We start from the raw sequence: 17,462 nt of genomic DNA, 5'->3' as shown, positions 1-17,462 counted from the left end.
GGTCTTGGGCAGATCCTGTCCAGGAAAGTCTGTTGCTGGGACTGGACATCAGTGTCCTTGGTCCTGGGTTCCAGGAGATTTATATATTTTCTCTTTTTCTACCTTTCCCCTTAATGCCTTTCACAGTTGTACCTACACATTGGTGGAGTGTGTTCTTTGGCCATGGGGTGCCTGGATGGCAGCCAGTCATCCAGCTTCCTGAATGCTTTCTGTCTTGGGGAAGGGTGAGAGGGTCCTGGTGCTCTCTGGAGCCCCCTTTCACCTTCATTTGCCACCCTCCTACCTGCCCTGATCACCCTACCTCCCCACCCCTGGGAAGGACATGGTGCTGGCCAAGTGGTCAACCTTCCAGTGTCTTGTATTGGCTAGAAGTTGATGATGACACATTTCAAATGTATGGGGATGGCAAAGTGGCATGGTAGATTGAATAGTGGTCTTGGAGTCAGGCGAGGCCCGGGTTCAAATCTTCGTTCCAACACTTAGCAGCCACCTTAGCCTCTCAGAACCCTGCTCCCCTCCGAGGCAATAAGGGGGGAAATAAGTTCCAGGAGGACAAAGAAAGCAAACCCAAACAGTCCCTACCCTCAAGAAGCGTACAATCTACTGGCTCCTTCCCCACTACTTACACACAGACCCAGAGCTCCCCCATGCTCAAAAAGCCCCCCTCAATCCTACCTGCCAACGACTGATACTCAGTCCTTGTTCCCAGTTGAGACCCGGTTTGCCTCTTCCTCTTTTCCCCTTCTGATCCCAGATCTCTGGCATCTTCAAAGCCAAGCCCAGATACACCTGCTGATGACCCAGCTGATCAGCGAGCGGCATCTCGGAATCAGGGCAGAGGCCATTTCCCACCCCCTTCATGTTTATTGTATGGAGTGTTAGACATCGATTCGAAGAGTTCTCCACATTTCTCCTTGCTGAGACCCCTGAATGTATCGTGAGCCCCCAGTTATTTCTTGCTAGCGCCTCCCCCTCCTCCACCTACCCCAGAGCATCTTGGATGTCCCTGATGCACTTACAGGCAGGATTGGGAGAGATTCTTGGGGTGACAAGATGGCCCCTGAGGCCCGTGCAGTTGACCGCCTCTCTGTCCCACTAGTCTCAGCTTTAATTGAGGATGCCCTGGGGATGTTAGTCTTCTGAAGAGAAAGTGATAACTGCATTCTGGTGTTGTACCAGCATTTGATCCCTGCTGGAGCAGGGACTCCCCCCCCCAGGGTAGGAGGAAGAGTGGAGGGTAACAGTTGCAGAGGGATGGGTTTTAGGCTCCCTGTGCAGAGAACAGGCCACCACTTCCTGGGAGCTCACTGGACCCTAGAGCCCTGGATTTTAAGCTGGAGCCAAACTTGGCTTTCCGTGAGTGTGTCTGCTCCAGGCCTTTGCGGGAAGACTTCTATGGGAAGGGTAGCGCCCCCCCCCCAATCAAGCCAGGCTTGTATCTGCCTCAGAGTGATAAGCCCCACCCCCGCCCCTCCAGAGGGGGCCTGGGTACAGGATTGAGTTCCTCTTTAGGTGACATTACTTCCTTTCACCTCATTCTCCTCACAGAGTGCAAAGCCTGGTTCCCTTCCATGTTGTAAATGTCTTCCTAAAATGGGGTACACGTGGCCCACTCAGACCAAGTCAAAGCCACTTCCGTCGTTGATGTCATCTTGCCTTCAAATTTCCTGCCTTATCACAAAAGAGGGGCTGTGCAGTGGTTCTTAGGGGCATGTGGATATCACAGCCACTCGTAAGTCCCCTGGGGGCAAGGACTGTTTCATTTTGCTCTCCAAGGCATTTGTATAGGGGTGTGTGTGTGTGTGTGTGTGTGTGTGTGTGTGTGTGTGTGTGTGTGTGTGTGTTCGTTCTCATGCCATCCATCCCCTGCCTGAAGCCCCCTTGTCTGGGGGGTAGCCACCATCACAGCGGTGGCCCATGCTACCTATAAAGAAGGGGAGACGATCATTTCTTCCCATTCCTTCCCAGTTTGTTTCTCTACAACCTCTGACCTTTTGCTGCTCCCCTGGGGGGAGGCAAGAAATACTCTTCTGGACATTTTGTAGAGTATCAGCTCATGAAAGGAGTCCAAGTCTGACCTCCTCAGTTTAGAGAAGAGGCAGCAGAGGCACAAGGATGAAGGTCCCATGGCTAGCGGATGGGCATTGGGGCGGGTGTGTTGTGAAGGTGCATTTGGTGTGTCAGGCATGATATGGAGTATGTCATCAGGTGTAGGTCAGACCATGTAATGGCCTGAGCCCCCTGGACTCCTGAGCTCACGTGATTGGGAAGACCCCCGGCTTTGGTCTCCAGTGCACCAGAGGATGGCTGTCTTTCACAGAAGGTCTCCTTCCCTTCTGAGGTCGTCCGCATGGCCTTGGACCCCCTGGGCAGCCATGTTCAGAGCAGCCACACCAGCTTCTCCCTCAGGGAGAACGCCGTCACGCCGCATGCTGATGGGCAGTGTCTTTCCAAGTGGGTCTTGGCATTTCTGTCTTCCAAGGGGCCCGTGTGGGCTTTGGATTTCCTGACTGCGGATGGTTCCCAGAAGCTCTCGACAGGCAGCCCTTGTGTGTTTGGTCCTCCAGTACTGAGGAGGCCTCATTTTCACCATGGAGAGAAATGACTCACTCCCCATCCTCGGAGCTGGCCCGTGAGGGGTGTGCAGACAGAGCTGAAGCTATGAATGAGGGGCCTCTTTGCAGTTTGTCAGGGAGTGCCTTTCATAAGAGACTTCTGGACATGGGGAGATGCTGATAAACAGTCTGAATGACCTGTCGGGCTTCCCCTGTGTTAGTAATAGCTTAAGGCCTTTTATTCCTCACTTAATAGGCTTTGATTAAATGGGGCTGAGACTCTAATTCGACAGACAGACATTATTTAAGCCCCTGCCCTGTGCCGGGTGCTGCTTGGGTTGGAGAAATGGAATCAAACAATGAAAGGCAGCCTCCTACCCTCAAGGAATTGATAGTCTGCTGTGGGAGAGAGGGGCACGGGCATAAGCAAGGAAGTCATGGGATTGTCAGAAGAAGGAGACAGGGCAGGCCGCAGGGAGGAAGTGACCCCCGAGCTGGTCAGAGGCAGGATGAGCACTCGGTGGTTGTCTTACAGAGGGGATGCCTTTCAGGTCTCAGTAGGATGAGTCAGGCACTGGGATTTTTTACCTTTCAAAATCCATTCTCTGCATCTTGGGCAAATCGCTTAACTCCCCTTGATTTCCGCTTTTTCCTCTCTGAAGAGGGCGTTAGACTAGATGACCAACAAGGTCCCTTCCAACTCTTAAATTTGATGATTCTGAGAGAAATACAGACTGGGCAGAGCCGGTTCCAGGGCATGGTGGGAGGAGGGGGCAAGTAGCCCAGTTCGACTCAATCAGGACTTGGAGTAATTGGAAGCAGGTGCCAGATTGAGATGGGGCTAAATAGAATTGGGATTTTCTCCTAAAGGCTCCAAACAGGGCAGATACTGGTCACAGCCATATGGAGCCCAGAAATCCTTGCTCTTGAAATGTTCAAAAGGCACCAAGAAATGAGTAGGAACTCAACAAGGTTGGCATTAGCACCCTTTGGCGGGGGGGCAGAGAGCTGAGGTCTGGACAATAACTAGTCTGGGTTTGATTAACTGCAAACACTGGGACATGGGATGAACTTCCCCATTCTTACACCCCTCAGAGAGAGGAGAGAATCTTACCATCTGGGATTGTAATCCTCATAGCTGAAGTGTCCATGGAAGGGTTAAGGTTTGTAAAAAACACCTTACAGATTCTTTCAAACTCCCCAAAACTCTATGGAGGTAGAGTCTACAGGGAATATTATTATCCTTATTTGACAGATAAAGAAGCTGAGGCGCAGAACTCAGACCCGATAGGCAGCTTGGGATAGTGGAAAGTGCAATGTATATCGGGCCCATCGGTCACCCAGCAAGCATTTAGGAAGTGCTGCTGTGTACCAAGACCATTTAGGAATAGGAATACAAAGAGACAAGAGAAATAGGTCCTGCCCTCCAGGAGCTTACATTCTGATGGGGTAGAAAACATGTATGCCTGTCCGTATGTGCAGAATATATAATGAGACAGCTGCAGGGGGAGGCAGGAAAAGGTGCACACGAGGGATGGGCAGGAGGTGGAGCATCCATCTGGTGTATGGAAAGTGATGGGACAGTATGGCTGGAGTGCAGCGTTTGAGAAGGAAGCCTGGGAAAATCATAGGAGTGGGGATGAGCCTTTAGGCAGTAGGGAGCTATTGGGGTTTGTTGGTAGTGGAGGGAAAGCAGGGAGATTGCAGGCGTACAGTTGAGGACCTAGGTTCTGACTTTGGCTCGGGCATCGTTGTGATCTCTCATATCCTGGACCCTTTCTGAGCCTCAGTTTCCTCATTGGTAAAAGGAAGGGGGTGGACTAGGTGACCTTCCTGCTTTAATGCTCCAGTCTCCCTGATTCTAGCGGGTCAGTTCATGGCAGCCATCTCCTTCAACCCTACTTGACCAAGAATCCATTGAGCTCTGTGTCTGGACCGTTGATCAGGGCCCAGGAGTGACTAAATCTAAACATGGTGCCCCCGGAGGTGGATGGGAGGGAACGGGACAGATCCCGGTGCCAAGAACAGTGTGTGTTGTCCAGCTTGGAGGCAGGAGCCGCCATCAGCACAGGGCGTCTTATGTATGTATGAGTCTTCTTTGAGTGCGTCTGTCTGACCTTACACAAATCCTGCCTTCTTTGCTTGTTAAAGGAAGCCCTTTGCTTGGCTAGTGAGGGGGAAGGGAGGAGACCTTCTGAACATTTTAATGAGAGGCTGGAAAAAATGACTGGAATGGGGGGAGGTGTCTCCAACTCCCCTTTATTTTTTTAAGACCTTTTGAAGTTCCTTCACACAAGTTACCTTAATCAGAGCCCCTACCTACTCCAAGAATGCATAGAGGTTTAAAAAAAATAAGCCTTCCACTGGGAAAGTATATTTTTTTCCCTTTTGTTCCTAATCGGTAATTACACCCCCATAATGGCCCCTCTGGTGCAGATTCAGAAGTAATAGCTGGAGAAGGAGAAATTAGTTGGGCATACAGCAGTCACAGCAGTAGTGAGCCTGCCTGCACAATAACTCAGGGGCTAATGCAGGGGTCCCTGGAAAGAGCGGATGTATTCATAGACCCGAGGCTTGCACGGCCCCTTGGATGCTCTTCCATTAAGTCATTAAAGCTGGGAATGTACTGGTCTTAACCCTTTCTCAAGGTCTGGAAGGGGAAGATTTTCATCCTGGCAGCTCCCAAGACTCTCTGGATGGTGTCAGAGGAAAAGGACAAAGACAAAGGTCATAGTGTCGTAGCTGGAGGGGACCTTCTGGGGGAGTTATCTAGGCTTCCTGCGCCATTTTTGCCAGGGAGGAAGGGATTTGCCTCAAGTTGTAACTATCAGAGCAGAGATTTAAACCGTGTCCTTGATTCCAAGTTAGAATTTCAGAGTTGTTAGAGACCTCAGAAGTCTTCAGTTCAACCTTTGCCAAGTCACTTAGCTACCATGAGCCTCAGTTTCCTTCCTTATAAAATGAGAGAGGGAGCCTAGATGTCCCTCCAAGGTGCTTTCCATTCTAAGTCTATGATGCTGCCCTATGAACAGCATTCCTGAGAGGAAGTGGTTATTCCCCTTCGGTTAAAAGTGGTCACTCCCCTTTGGTTCCGTTGAGGGGTGTTCACAGCTTCCTTGTTGTTCAATTGTTTCCCTCGTCTGACTCTTCCTGACTGTATTTGGGGTTTTCTTGGCAGACATCCTGGAGTGGTTTGCCATTTCTTTCTCCAGTTCATCTTACAGATGAGGAAACTGAGGCAAACAGGGTTGCCCAAGTGACTCGCCCAGGGTCACACAGTCCGGTCTGAGGTCAGATTTGAACTCAGAAGATGGGTCTTTCTGACTCCAGGCTCAGCGCTCTGTGCACTTTGGTGCCACCTGGCGGTCCGTGGTTTCCAGCCCATTCCACCTTGGACAGCTCTGCCCGTTGGCAAGACTTTCTCCCAAGCAGCCTTCAGCTGTGACTCCCAGATCTTGGAGTTCAGACGAACAAGGGTGACAAGATAGCGCATCTGGGCTGGCAGGGACCCCAGAAGTCATCTCCAGTTCTTCATTTTACAGATGTAGAAACTGAGGTTCAGAGGGAGCCCAGGGGGCTCCAAAGGGGAATTTGGATCCAGGTCCTCTGATTCTGACCTTGAATGTTGGTGGCCTCATGGGGCTGATGGGCTCGGAGATCCCTGCTTGCTCCAGATCTGTGCTGTATGACAGCCTTTCAGATAAATGAGGACAGGAATCATGTCCCTCAGTGGCTCCCCTTTTTCAGGGTCAGTATTAGCTGTGGGACTCTGTTGCAGGCAAGCCCGTCTGCCCCTCAGTTTCTTCAAATGTAAAGTGAAGGGGATTGAACTAGGTGCCTAGATCTAAATCACGACCCAAGATCTAAGCTTGTCTGCTCCCTAACTTAGGTAGCTAGGTGGTGCAGTGGATAGAGCTATGAGCCTGGAGTCAAGAAGACCCGAGTTCAAATCCAGCCTGGGATACTAGCTGTGTGACCCTGGGAAAGTCACTTAATCCTTTCTGTTTTTTCAACTGAAAATGGGGATAATAGCACCTACCTCATAGGGTTGTCAGGAGGATCAGATGAAATCGAATTTATGAAGCACTTGGGGGAGGGAGGTTCTATAGAAATGCTGCTTCATGTTCCTCCCAGGTGTTTCTTGTTTTTAGGATTTGAGAATTCAGTCCACAGGCATTTATTGAGACTTCATCTGTGTGCTGGGCGCTAGGTTAAACACTGGAGGTCCCAAGAAAAGAACAGAGAGTCTTCCCTCGGGGAGCTTACGTTCTAATGGGGAAGATAGACAGGTCCATATTCATCCAAAGGAGATACAAGGTAGCATTGGAGTGGAAGGCGCTAGCCTGGGAACCAGGAGAGGTCTGGGGGTTATCAAGGCCGGTCCCCTTTCTTTAGAGAAGAGAAAACTTGCCCAGGAAGGGAGAAGGACTTTGGCAGGTTGACACAGGTGAGAAGAGCAGAGGCAAGAGGAAAGGCTGGGGCTCTGAACCGTGGCTTTGAGCACACACCCTTAGACCCCAGGGTTCAAGCACCAAGCTGCAGGATGGGAAGATCTTGGTTGAATTAGGTAGGTCCCGTGATAATCAGATTTCCAGAAACTGAGGCTTGTGTGTTCTCGGGGTTTTTCCTGGGTCTTTTTTAGTCTGTGAACGGAAAATTGCTTCTATGGAAAGACTGCCTTATCACTGTGTGAAGGTAAGGGGGGGCCTGTCTGGAATTTCAAAGACGTCTCCGCAGCCCCCTCTCACCTTGCCCCGTTGCACTCGGTATGTGCCTGTGGAATATCAGGTGCTGTCCATACCTCAGTCGGGGTGAGGCTCTTCCTGGCAAATGTGTCTTTGTAAGGATGAATGGCGTGTTGATCGAGCTGTGAGAGGGGGATCTCGCTTTCACCTAGGAACCCCCCCTCCAAGTGGGCCCACCAGTCACCGTCTTTATCCTTCTCTCTCTTGAATCCCAAACAGATACCTGAAGAGGTGGCTGACATTTTCAACGCCCCCAGCGATGAGGAAGACTTTTTTGGGTTCGGAGATGATGTTCCCATGGAAACACTGTACCTGGAAGAGAGTTTTGAGTCTCCAGAGCCAGGAAAAAAGGTAAGGAGCGGGCAGCTCTGGGGCCTGGCTTCCAGATAGCCTTGATTTCAGGGCGGCTCCAGGCCCGGTGGCCTTAATTCATTGATTGTTGTCCTTGGTGCATGCCAAGGACCAAAATGACGTCACTATGTCAGGGTTGGGGTGCAGTGTGTTTGACTGGCTCATCAGACCAACATGAGCTCGCAGGGCTCTGATGCAGGTCAGGCACAAGGGACCATTTGGAGGGGAGATGACTCCCAGTGTGTGCATCTCACGTTTCTCTTGAGCTCCTGCATTACCGTGGAGTGAAAAGAAATGTTTGGATGAGTGGACAAGAGAGCCTTCCCCATAGCTTTGGCAATTTGAATTCTTCTTTTGGGGGGGGGTGCTGTTCTTGAGAAACTCCCCACCCCTCCAGGAAGGACCTTATAGGATGAAATCCACTCATGGCTGCCTCAAGAACCTGAACCTGTCGAGCTGTGATTTGGGTCCTCCCACGTAGTCAGAGGGAAGGGCCCAGCTCTCTGTGATGATTGCAGACCAGCAGATTATGTCAGGCGGAGTTAGAGTGAGAGAGATGTGTCTCTGGGGGGGGGCTGGGGGAAGACTCATCTGTAACACACAAGCTAGTTAGTATTCTGAGAGGGAGGCCCCTGAAGGGGCAGAGCCCAAGGGAGCTTCGGGCCAGGTGGGCTGCTGTTCTTTCCTCAGGGTTTGCTGTTAAGGTAGGTAACACTGCTATCTCCTCTTTCCCCACCCTCTGCCTGGTTCTAATAGGAAATGCTGTCAATTAAGCCTTTCCTAGGCTCACCTGGATGGGATTATTAATTACAGGTGAGCAGAGTCGGGGCAGCTCGGGATGGCCGATCCGAGGGCTGGACTTCGGAGTGCTGGGCTCAGTTCTGTCCCTGGTACCAGTCACTCTTTGTGACTCCACAGCCTTGCCCACAGTGGCTGCTTTATACATCTTCATTGAATTGAATCGACTTCTTTTGCTCCTCAGTTTCACTATCTGTAATATGGCAACAATAACACCTATGATATTCATCTCACAGGGGATAAGGCTCATTGGCGATGAGAATCTTTCTAGAGGATCTTAGTGTTGTTCCCTCTCCTATGAAGCAGAATATTCTACTCTGTGTGGTTAGTCTTTATTTACTGAGGGTCCTGCAAGGCCTGCCCTCATTTTAACTATCGGTTCTCATTTCTAGGATCATCTGTTTGGAAGGGATTAGAGATTGCCCTGAATATGTCCTTCCCCTTTGCCCTAGTGTTCCCCAACTTTGGGGTGACCTTTGAATCACACCAGGAAGCAAAGCTTGCAGGGCAGGCTGAGCTGCGTGGCGGGGGGTGGGGGGGGCAGCTCAGCTTCAGACTCAAAAGGGCAATGGAAAACCGCCCGTCTATCGCGTGTTTGTCCCAAGCCACATCTCCCCACCTCACGTAGAGTGGCCAGGGTTTTCCCTGGCAGCCTGCTGGGCCTGTCATGAGCCCAGATGGCTGGTGTTTCAGCAGGAGTGCCCCTCCATAAATCCTGGGCCTGCCTTGGTCTTTCCTTAGCCCCCTTTGAGGTGCAGGGAGGAAGGCTTGGTCCATTGCCTGTGGCCATCCCAGTGTTTGCCTTGGGATACTGTGGTTCCTTGTGTAGGGTTGTGCTTGAGAGGCCCTTTTGGGGAATCATAACAACCTCAGTGCCAGGCCCTAAGTACGATGTGCCCAATATAACATTGAGCCTGAAAAAAAATAAAAGTCACTTATGCCCCATAAATCCAAGTTCCTCATTTTGGGGCCAGATCTTGACAGGTGAGTAAATGACTCTCTTGTGAATTGAGTTCTCTGAAGAATAAACCAACTGTTTCACGCCAACTAGACGGGACAGTCATGTAATAAATTCCCGGACTAACTTCGTCATTCATTCAGATGTCCAGGAAACTTTTCTCAAACACCAGCTTTGTGCAAGGTTTTGGGGGGAGGGCAGGCAAGGAACACCAAGGTCCAAGGGACAAGGCCTCCGTACCCCTTAGGAGAAGACACTTGATGACACTGGGGTGCCCACCATCTTGCTTGGGGTGGACATTGCTTCCCCTCTCTCATTTTCCTCATCGGTAAAAGGAGAGGGTTTCACTAGGTGGTTGTTTCCAATGCTCTGTGTGGTATGTTGAAGAAGACTACCAGTTATTGTGAGAGAAATCAGTCACTAAGCAGAGGTTGAGTACCCCCAATGAGCCGGGCACTGGGCACCCAGAAAGGGATTGGTATCTTCCCTGAAGGAGTCTCTGGTTTCTCGGGGAGACAGCGTGTAGTTAGATAAGGGCGTACAAAGAACATTCTTTGGACTGTATGTATGAGGTCAATGGTATCAGCCCATTCCTGGGTTATAGTTTGAAAGAGTTCTTGGGGCATGAAGAGGGTCACACAGGCAGTGTATGGCTGAGGCAGGATTTGAACCCAGGTCATAGCTTTGAGGCCAGCTCTGTTACACCGTGCCACAAAATAAATAGGGGATCTGAGGCAGCAGCTGGTTGATTCCTTTGTCAACAAGAGTGGGTGAATTGCCTCTCTCCTGGGTCAGTGTTGATATTTGGGATACATTCTTGTCTTCTTGATTCTTTTCATCTGCAAAATTTTACATAATTAGTTAATTGGTCAGTTGGTCAGTTTCCCCATAGTTTGGGGGGTTTGTGGGATGGGGGGGGCTCATCTTCAGCTTGGGCCATACCCGTGTCAGCCTGTTGTCTTGCTTTTTCAACTAGGTCCTAAGCCCTTTGAGGGTGGGCAGAAGCAGAACTTCATGCCCCCCATGACCTCAGGTGGACACCCCAGGGCAGAATCTGGACCTGCCCTTGGGGAGTACCCTCTTCTGCTCAGCTCACTCCCTCACACTGTTGACATTGGCATCCAAGTCACTCATAGCCCATTTCAGCACGGCCGGCTGGCCTCTGCTTGTGGGAAGCATCAGGCTCCCTTGGTGGGGGTCAGGAGACCTGGTAGAGGTTATCTCATGAGGCAGGTGGCCTCGAATGGGGGTACAGGAAATAGAGCTGACCATTGTGGGGCTGTGGAAAGAACCCATTGTTTGGAGCAGGACTGAGTCTCATCACAGCTTGGCCACAAGCTCTGGGCCCAGGTGAAAGTGGGTTGGCATTTCCTTCCCTGGGACCTCCCAGGTCCCTTCCAACCTGTTTCTGTTCCAGCCAATGGCTGTCTTCTGGCTATGAGCTGCAATAACTATTTAAGTGGAGATTCACCTTGGGGAAAGCAGATGGATTTTAGTGCAGCCCCTTCCAGGCCTCCGGGCTTCCTGTCCACTCTCTCGGCTCCCACTGCTAGCCTTCTCCGGCCCCTGCTTGAACTCAGACACTCTCTCATTCCCTCCTCCAGGATTACTCACTCCAGGCAGCTGTGGGCCTCTGAGAGGGCCGGGCAGGCTGTTCATCTGCCCGGATGTAGTGAGGACGGCATGTATGAGCACTCCTGTTTATGGAGAAAACCCCCTAATGGCTTCCAGGCCCTCTGATTGGCTGCCCGTGCAGTGCCCTCACGCCCTGAGGGTGGGTACTGGCGCCCTTCACCCTTGCAGACCAACTGAACTGGTCTGAGCTCTCATTGCTGGGCCGCAGTCCCAGGAGGGCCAACTCAGGTCTTCTCCACCGCCATCCAGATCGAGCTGAGCATTTTTCAGATAGCTTCCTTTTGTCACTTGCACCCTCCGCAGCTGCACCACGGCGATTCCGGCCCAAGGAGTGGAGTAATTGAAGATGCTTTACAATTATGCACAATAATTCGAGTCTATTCTTAAACTTAAAGGGACCCTGCCGGAAACATCGGAAACATCCCCGTCCCCGTCCCCCCACCTGCTTCCTTGGCAGGCTTTTTCCGTCATCCCCTCTATTTTTCTCCAGAGTTTATCTAAATATGAAATAATGCATAATTACAGTTGGAGGAAGGCAGGATGTGGGGGGAAGGTAAAGATCCCCGGTCACGTGTGGCCACCCGAGTCATTTCCACATCTCCCGTGGATGGAAGACAAGAGGCCCAGGGCCTGCTCTTGCCTGTTAGCCTTGGGCAGGATGGTTTTCTCACCTATGAAATGAGTTGGTTGGGCTGGATAATTTCAGAGGTCACAAAGGTAGGGGGCCACGATCCAAACTCTACAGGAAAGCCTACGAAGCCAACTTCAGCTTGGAGGAAATGTGCCTGACTTGGAAAAGGCGGCTGCGTTGGTCAGTCGTTTTTTTAAATGGTTGCCTTGGTCCAGGAGCCGTGCTTAGGTGTCAGGGCTAGAGAGACCGAGATTACACAGTACCTGCCTTCAAAGAGCTTGCATTCTTAGGAAACATGGACGCACATATTTTAGAAAGTAAGTGCAAGGTCAGCTCCAGCAGGTCCCTGAGCATTGGCCCTCAGCCTGGCTGTCCTTCCCCCTGGCTGACCCAGCTGGGACAACCTTCTGGGGTAATTAAAAGGGGTAGGCAGGTCTGAAAAGGGTGAGCCTCTGCAAGACTCTTAGCCCCTTTCAGCTTTAAATTGCTCTGAATTGGAACTGGAATGAGTCTAGATTCGTTTTATCTATTCACCCAAATTTAACTGATGAGCAGCTTGAGGGTCCTAAAAGACCAGAGACAATAGGCCAAGGTCCAATAGGTACCAGGACTGAGGTCTTTTGTTACCAACTTTCCTTTTGCAGTTGTCTGCCTCAACTGTTCCCTCCTCCCACTTAAGAGGTATCAAAAAAGGAAAGGAGTTTTTTTCCTGAAATTTTTTTTTGAAGAAAAAAATTCTGCCTGGGTGTTAGCTACTATTTAGCCCCAAGCAAGTGTAGGTTGCTGAAAACTTTCCCCAATATCTAGGAGAAACCTCCCTGGGGCTAGGGAAGTGGTAGCCTTGTGTATTCCAGTGGCTTCCTTTTTCTAACTAGGAAACCCTCAACTTGGGCTGCATGCAGTGGATGAAGAAGGCCATAAGTCACTTCTGACCTGAAATGTCCTGCTTGTAAAAGCACCCTTTGGTCTCCAGCATTGGAGATAAGGGACGGCCTCCCAAGAGCTAGTTGGGAAAAGGGGGTGTCAGCCTCAAGATTGAGTGTTTCTCCCCTTTCCCTTTGGTTTTTCTAGTTCCGCATCTATGGCAATAAAAGCAAATTCCCCACTCACCCAGGGCTGGTCTCATTTCACTAGTTGTACATCTGCCAGGAAGTGCATTTGAGTGAAACTTTGTTGTTTTAATTGTTTTTAAATAAAACTGTCTGAATTTGGTGGGGTTAAGACCTTTCTTTTTGAACGTGCTGCTTTTAGGACGTGCATTTCCATTCCAAGTACATCACTGATGAGCTTCGAAGGATTTTCACAGAGGACACTGACTCAGAGACTGAAGATTTTGAAGGATTTACCCCAAACGAGCTGAACAGTCATCCAGAGCTCATGGTAACTAACCCACCCAACACTTTCAGGATTCCTCCTGGCTTCCAGAATGTCACCTTGTCAAATCTGGGAGGATGGCAATGAATTTATCCACATTTTCCTACCCCTTGTAGACCTCTTTTTGCTTCTCTTTCATCCCAGCATGAGGTAAATTAGTCCCTCCAATTCCTTGCCAGATAGCTTCTTGGAAGTCTGGTTGGAAGTGGGTTGGTATTTCCTTCCCTGGATAGACAGATGAGAATCACCTTCCCCATCAAATGGGAAGACTCCCAGTTTCTTGATCTTTTGTTTCTGGTTTTAGGTGATACCCATAACCCCACTCCCTTTTACATGTAGCCTTTACAAAGGGTTTTCCTCCTGCCCATCCCTGCATCCCACCTGCTTGGCCATAACAAGACTTCCTTTTCTACTCCTCCCATGACTTCTCAGGATTTTGAGACACACACCCTTGGGAGTCTTGGGTCCAATTGAGGACCAAAGGAGTTTTCTTATGTGGAAATGAAATCTGCCTCCCTGGGATTTCCATCTTTCAAATCCCTTGGAAACTTTTATTTTTATTTTTTTTTTGCAGGGCAATGAAGTTTAAGTGATTTGTCCAGGGCATACAGCTAGTGTGTCAAATGTCTGAGGTTAGATTTGAACTCTGGTCTTCCTGAATCCAGGGCAGGTGCGCCACCTACCTGCCCTGGAAACTTTAAAAGTATCTTTGACTTCATTAGAGAGAGAGAGTCTTAAAAACACTGAAGAGTCTGAGTACCTGGCTACCTGGCTTCACATCTCAGTTCTGTCCTTTGTGTGACTTAGTGAAAGTCACTTAACCAGTATCAGATGCCCTGGACCTACAAAGACTAAAGCCTCTGCCCTAAAGCAGCTTCTCTTCTGTCTCTTTGGACCTCAGTCTCTTCATCTCTAAAATTAGGGGATGCGATTAGATCCCCCACTAAAGCCCCCTCTAGCTTTTAATCAGAGGTGCTAACTTCTAATTGGTACAGTTACTGTGTGGCTCCTAAAGTCTTCTCCTATGTGGGGATAAACATCGTCAGTCCTTTCAGAGAGTTTCCAAGACCTTTCGTTATCCTGGCTACCCTCCTCTGGTCGTTACCTTCTCATTTCAAATAAGAGATTTGTAAAAAAAACACAGTACCTGGCCCTAAAACAATACCTCTTCCTTCCTTTCCCCTCCCCCCTCCCCACCATCAAACAGTGTCTTCCAGCCTGACCAGCAAGCTATACAATTTCTCTTAGCATTTTTTTTGGGGGGGGAGGTTGAGCAATGAGGGTTAAGTGACTTGCCCAGAGCCACACAGCTACTGTCAAGTATCTGAGGTCAGATTTTGACCTCAGGTCCTCCTGAATCTACAGCTGGTTCTGTAATGATTGGAATGACTCCACCTACTGGAGACTTACTATAGGGAAGCTCCACCATGAGGAGAATGCCTCAGAGGGCAAGGCCATGCGGCTTTTCCTTGGCGTCAGGAAGTAACATTTGTGCATGGGTACTGTCCACTAAGACTACCAGCCAATCAACTTGAGGAGCCTCCCAATTTCTGGGAGGGGACAGGAAGGAGGAAAGAGGGCCTACGTGGAGAGGTCTGTCTCTTTTGGGTTCCTGACTTGGTGGTGGTGGTGGTGGTGGCAGAGGACTTCACAGGAAATTTGAGGAAAGATAGGAATGCCAGGCTGTTGGAATTCTGTTCTCAATCTTTCTCTTTCTATCTTTCAATAAACCTAAACTCGTTTTATCAGTGATTTTAGTCAGTTTCCCCCAAAACTGAGGGAACAGATTAGAACCCACATTTAGAATCTTAAAATACACAGTTCTTTATCCGTTTCACCACCTAGCTGCCCCCCCCCCCGCCTCCCAGCAAGCTATACAATTAACAGACTCCCTGCCCCCCCCCCCACACCATTAAGAATTCAGCCTCATGAAGTTCTCAGAGGACAATAGGAGCATCAAGGAACCAAACACCTATTTCCATGTATGAGTATTTTTTCTGTCCAGCAATAAAATTTGCTGAAAACTCTTCATGATAATATCTGATGTTTGCTTAGTGCCTCATCCACATGAGGTAGGAGGCTTCTTGGTCTTTGGGATCTAGTTAACATTTGGGTTATTCCACTGACTGATGCCAAGGTTTTTCTTTTGTTAATTATTTCCCAAATAGCCTGTATAGTAGCTTGCATATTATATGTACATACATACATACACACACACATGTTTGCACATTGTCAAGCACTTCTCAAGGGTAGGGGCTATCTTTGCCCCTTTTTGTATTCCCAGGGCTTGTCACATAATAGGCACTTAATAAATGTTCATTGATTGATCATAACATACCTCTAGAAAGGTTCAGGGGTAAAAGATTTCTGTTTGTTTCTTATTGACAGATAATAGACCGGTTTTCTCTTTCCTCCCTTGGTTAGCTCACTGAGTCAGAAATGAGTGATGAAGATGCTGGAGACAAGCCTGTGTGCAGTGAAGAAGAGGAAGAGGAGGAAGAAACCAGAACAAAGACGACCCCCAGAAGAAGCAGCTTTGGTCTTCGTGTCGCCTTCCAGTTCCCCACAAAGAATAAAGCAGATGTAAAAACCAGGTTTTCAGAGCCATCCTTTTCCAGCTTACATTTTGACGAGAATGAAAACCCGAGAGCCTTGAGAAGAAAGAAAAATGATGGGCCAGGGAAGAGGGCCATGGAAGCATCCACGTCCGAGTCTGAGGACGATGACTCGAGGGACCTGGGCCAAACCAACTCGGACGCTCTGCTCAAAAGGGCCATGAACATCAAGGAGAACAAAGCCATGGTAAGAGACACCCCTCCCTGCAAGCAAGCTCTATTTCCTGGTGGTGCTCTTGCAACCAGGGACATCAGGGAAACCGGGCCTGCTGGGCTTTTCCTTGGCAGTGGCAGGCAGGGTCCAGTCCATTTTCATCAAGGGAACCTGGCAGTGAACTGCCTTGAATACCCTGAGTTACAAAGGATTGTAGGTCTTAGAGCTGAAATAGGCTTTAAAGGTTATCTGGTTTAACACCCTCGTTTTGCAGGGAGGAAACTGAGGCCAGGAAAAGGGAAGCAATATATCAAAAGCTAGGATCTGAACTGGGGACCCTTGACTCTTAAGTTTACTAATATGCATTGATGGGGAGGAGCTACCTCAATATGGATTCCACACCAGATGAAACCACTGCTTTGGAGACTGTGTTCTTCCCTGCCTCCCCTTCCAATAAATGAATTAATGAATGAATATGACCATGTATGTAAAGAGACATGCATTTACACACATATCTCATGTATATGTCACATATGAATAATATATCACACACATTTGTATGACATCATGCATGTGTGTCTAATGCACATTCAATATATCATGCATGCGATCTATGTATATAAAATCTATATACATGCCTAGAAACACTTAAGTAACAACATTCAGAGAAAAAGTCAATGGAGGGTTTTTTTTGATGTGTTTATTACTCTCTGAAAGTTAGTCAAGAATGTCAATTTAGAAATTGGCTTGTGAAACATGAGAATCTTTTGTACTCCTGACTTGGAGATTAGCATGTCAATTTCACTCGTGTATATTTCAGAAATATGTCAGTTTCATCCTGGGGAACTGTTACCCTTGATACTATGTTTGTCCTTGGAAGACTGTAAATAGATAAGTTGTCTTCGTTTGGTTTTGGTACGTGTGGCACCTTTTCAAATTGTGTTAAGAAATCAGTGTTAAAAAGTCTAGGTACTCCTTGGATGCTTTGGGGGGTTGGGAAATGGGTCTAATCTTGAACAGAACCTGCTCTGTGGGAAGGGAGACACAAGCAGTGACCATTTTTCTCTTTTCTGCCCTAGCTTGCTCAGTTGCTGGCAGAATTGCATTCTCTCCCAGACTTGTTCCCAGTACAGACACCGAGCCCAACTTATGTAAGTGGCAATCCTTGTTTTCTGCCCCCAGCTAATGGATTCAGTTCTCAGCTTGAGGGGGTTCCAAGAAGTGGTTCATTGGGGGCCCTCCTTTCTCTCCATTCCAGAAGAAGAAACCGGTGAGGCGGGCTTTTTCGGAGGGACAGATAATTCGCCGCACTAACCCCACCCGGAGCGCCCGGCCTCCAGAGAAGTTTGCTGTGGAAAACTTTACGGTGTCCACTAGCTTCGAAGAAGACCTGTGTACTTTCAGGAGGCAGAAGAAAATGAGTGGGGTATGCTTCTTTCTGCCGTGGTGCTTATCCCTGACCCCAGTGGTCATCTTTTATCTGAGCTGCATGGAGAACAGAACTGGATAGCCGAGGAGAAGCATGTCCGGTTTCCAGGACCTTGAAATTAATTACTGGTGCATGCTGCATCTGCCAGAGGTCCAAGGCTACCTGTGCCTTGGAAATAGAGGGTAGAGTTGAGAGCTGAAAGGGACTTCAGATATTT

At 49.1% G+C, this 17,462-nt stretch overlaps 1 protein-coding gene across 2 annotated transcripts in view; it reads left to right on the top strand.

Annotated features, from left to right (window-relative positions):
• CDCA7L (cell division cycle associated 7 like) overlaps positions 1-17,462 on the top strand; it is a 29,588-nt gene that overhangs the window by 7,364 nt on the left and 4,762 nt on the right. Inside the window, exons 1-6 of one of the 2 annotated variants that reach the window (XM_043967177.1) lie at positions 7,184-7,250; positions 7,520-7,651; positions 12,925-13,053; positions 15,472-15,849; positions 16,896-16,967; positions 17,075-17,242. In XM_043967177.1, the coding sequence (XP_043823112.1) occupies positions 7,221-7,250; positions 7,520-7,651; positions 12,925-13,053; positions 15,472-15,849; positions 16,896-16,967; positions 17,075-17,242 (909 nt within the window). In that variant the 5' untranslated portion in view covers positions 7,184-7,220. Of the gene's footprint in view, positions 1-7,183; positions 7,251-7,519; positions 7,652-12,924; positions 13,054-15,471; positions 15,850-16,895; positions 16,968-17,074; positions 17,243-17,462 lie in introns of those variants that run through there. The other variant, XM_043967175.1, reaches the window with a different exon arrangement.

Source organism: Dromiciops gliroides, chromosome 5, assembly GCF_019393635.1.
Source record: "Dromiciops gliroides isolate mDroGli1 chromosome 5, mDroGli1.pri, whole genome shotgun sequence".
In the NCBI taxonomy this organism is placed as follows: Eukaryota; Metazoa; Chordata; class Mammalia; order Microbiotheria; family Microbiotheriidae; genus Dromiciops; species Dromiciops gliroides.
Note: the sequence above shows the minus strand (reverse complement) of the source record. Positions and strands in the feature narration are given on the sequence as shown.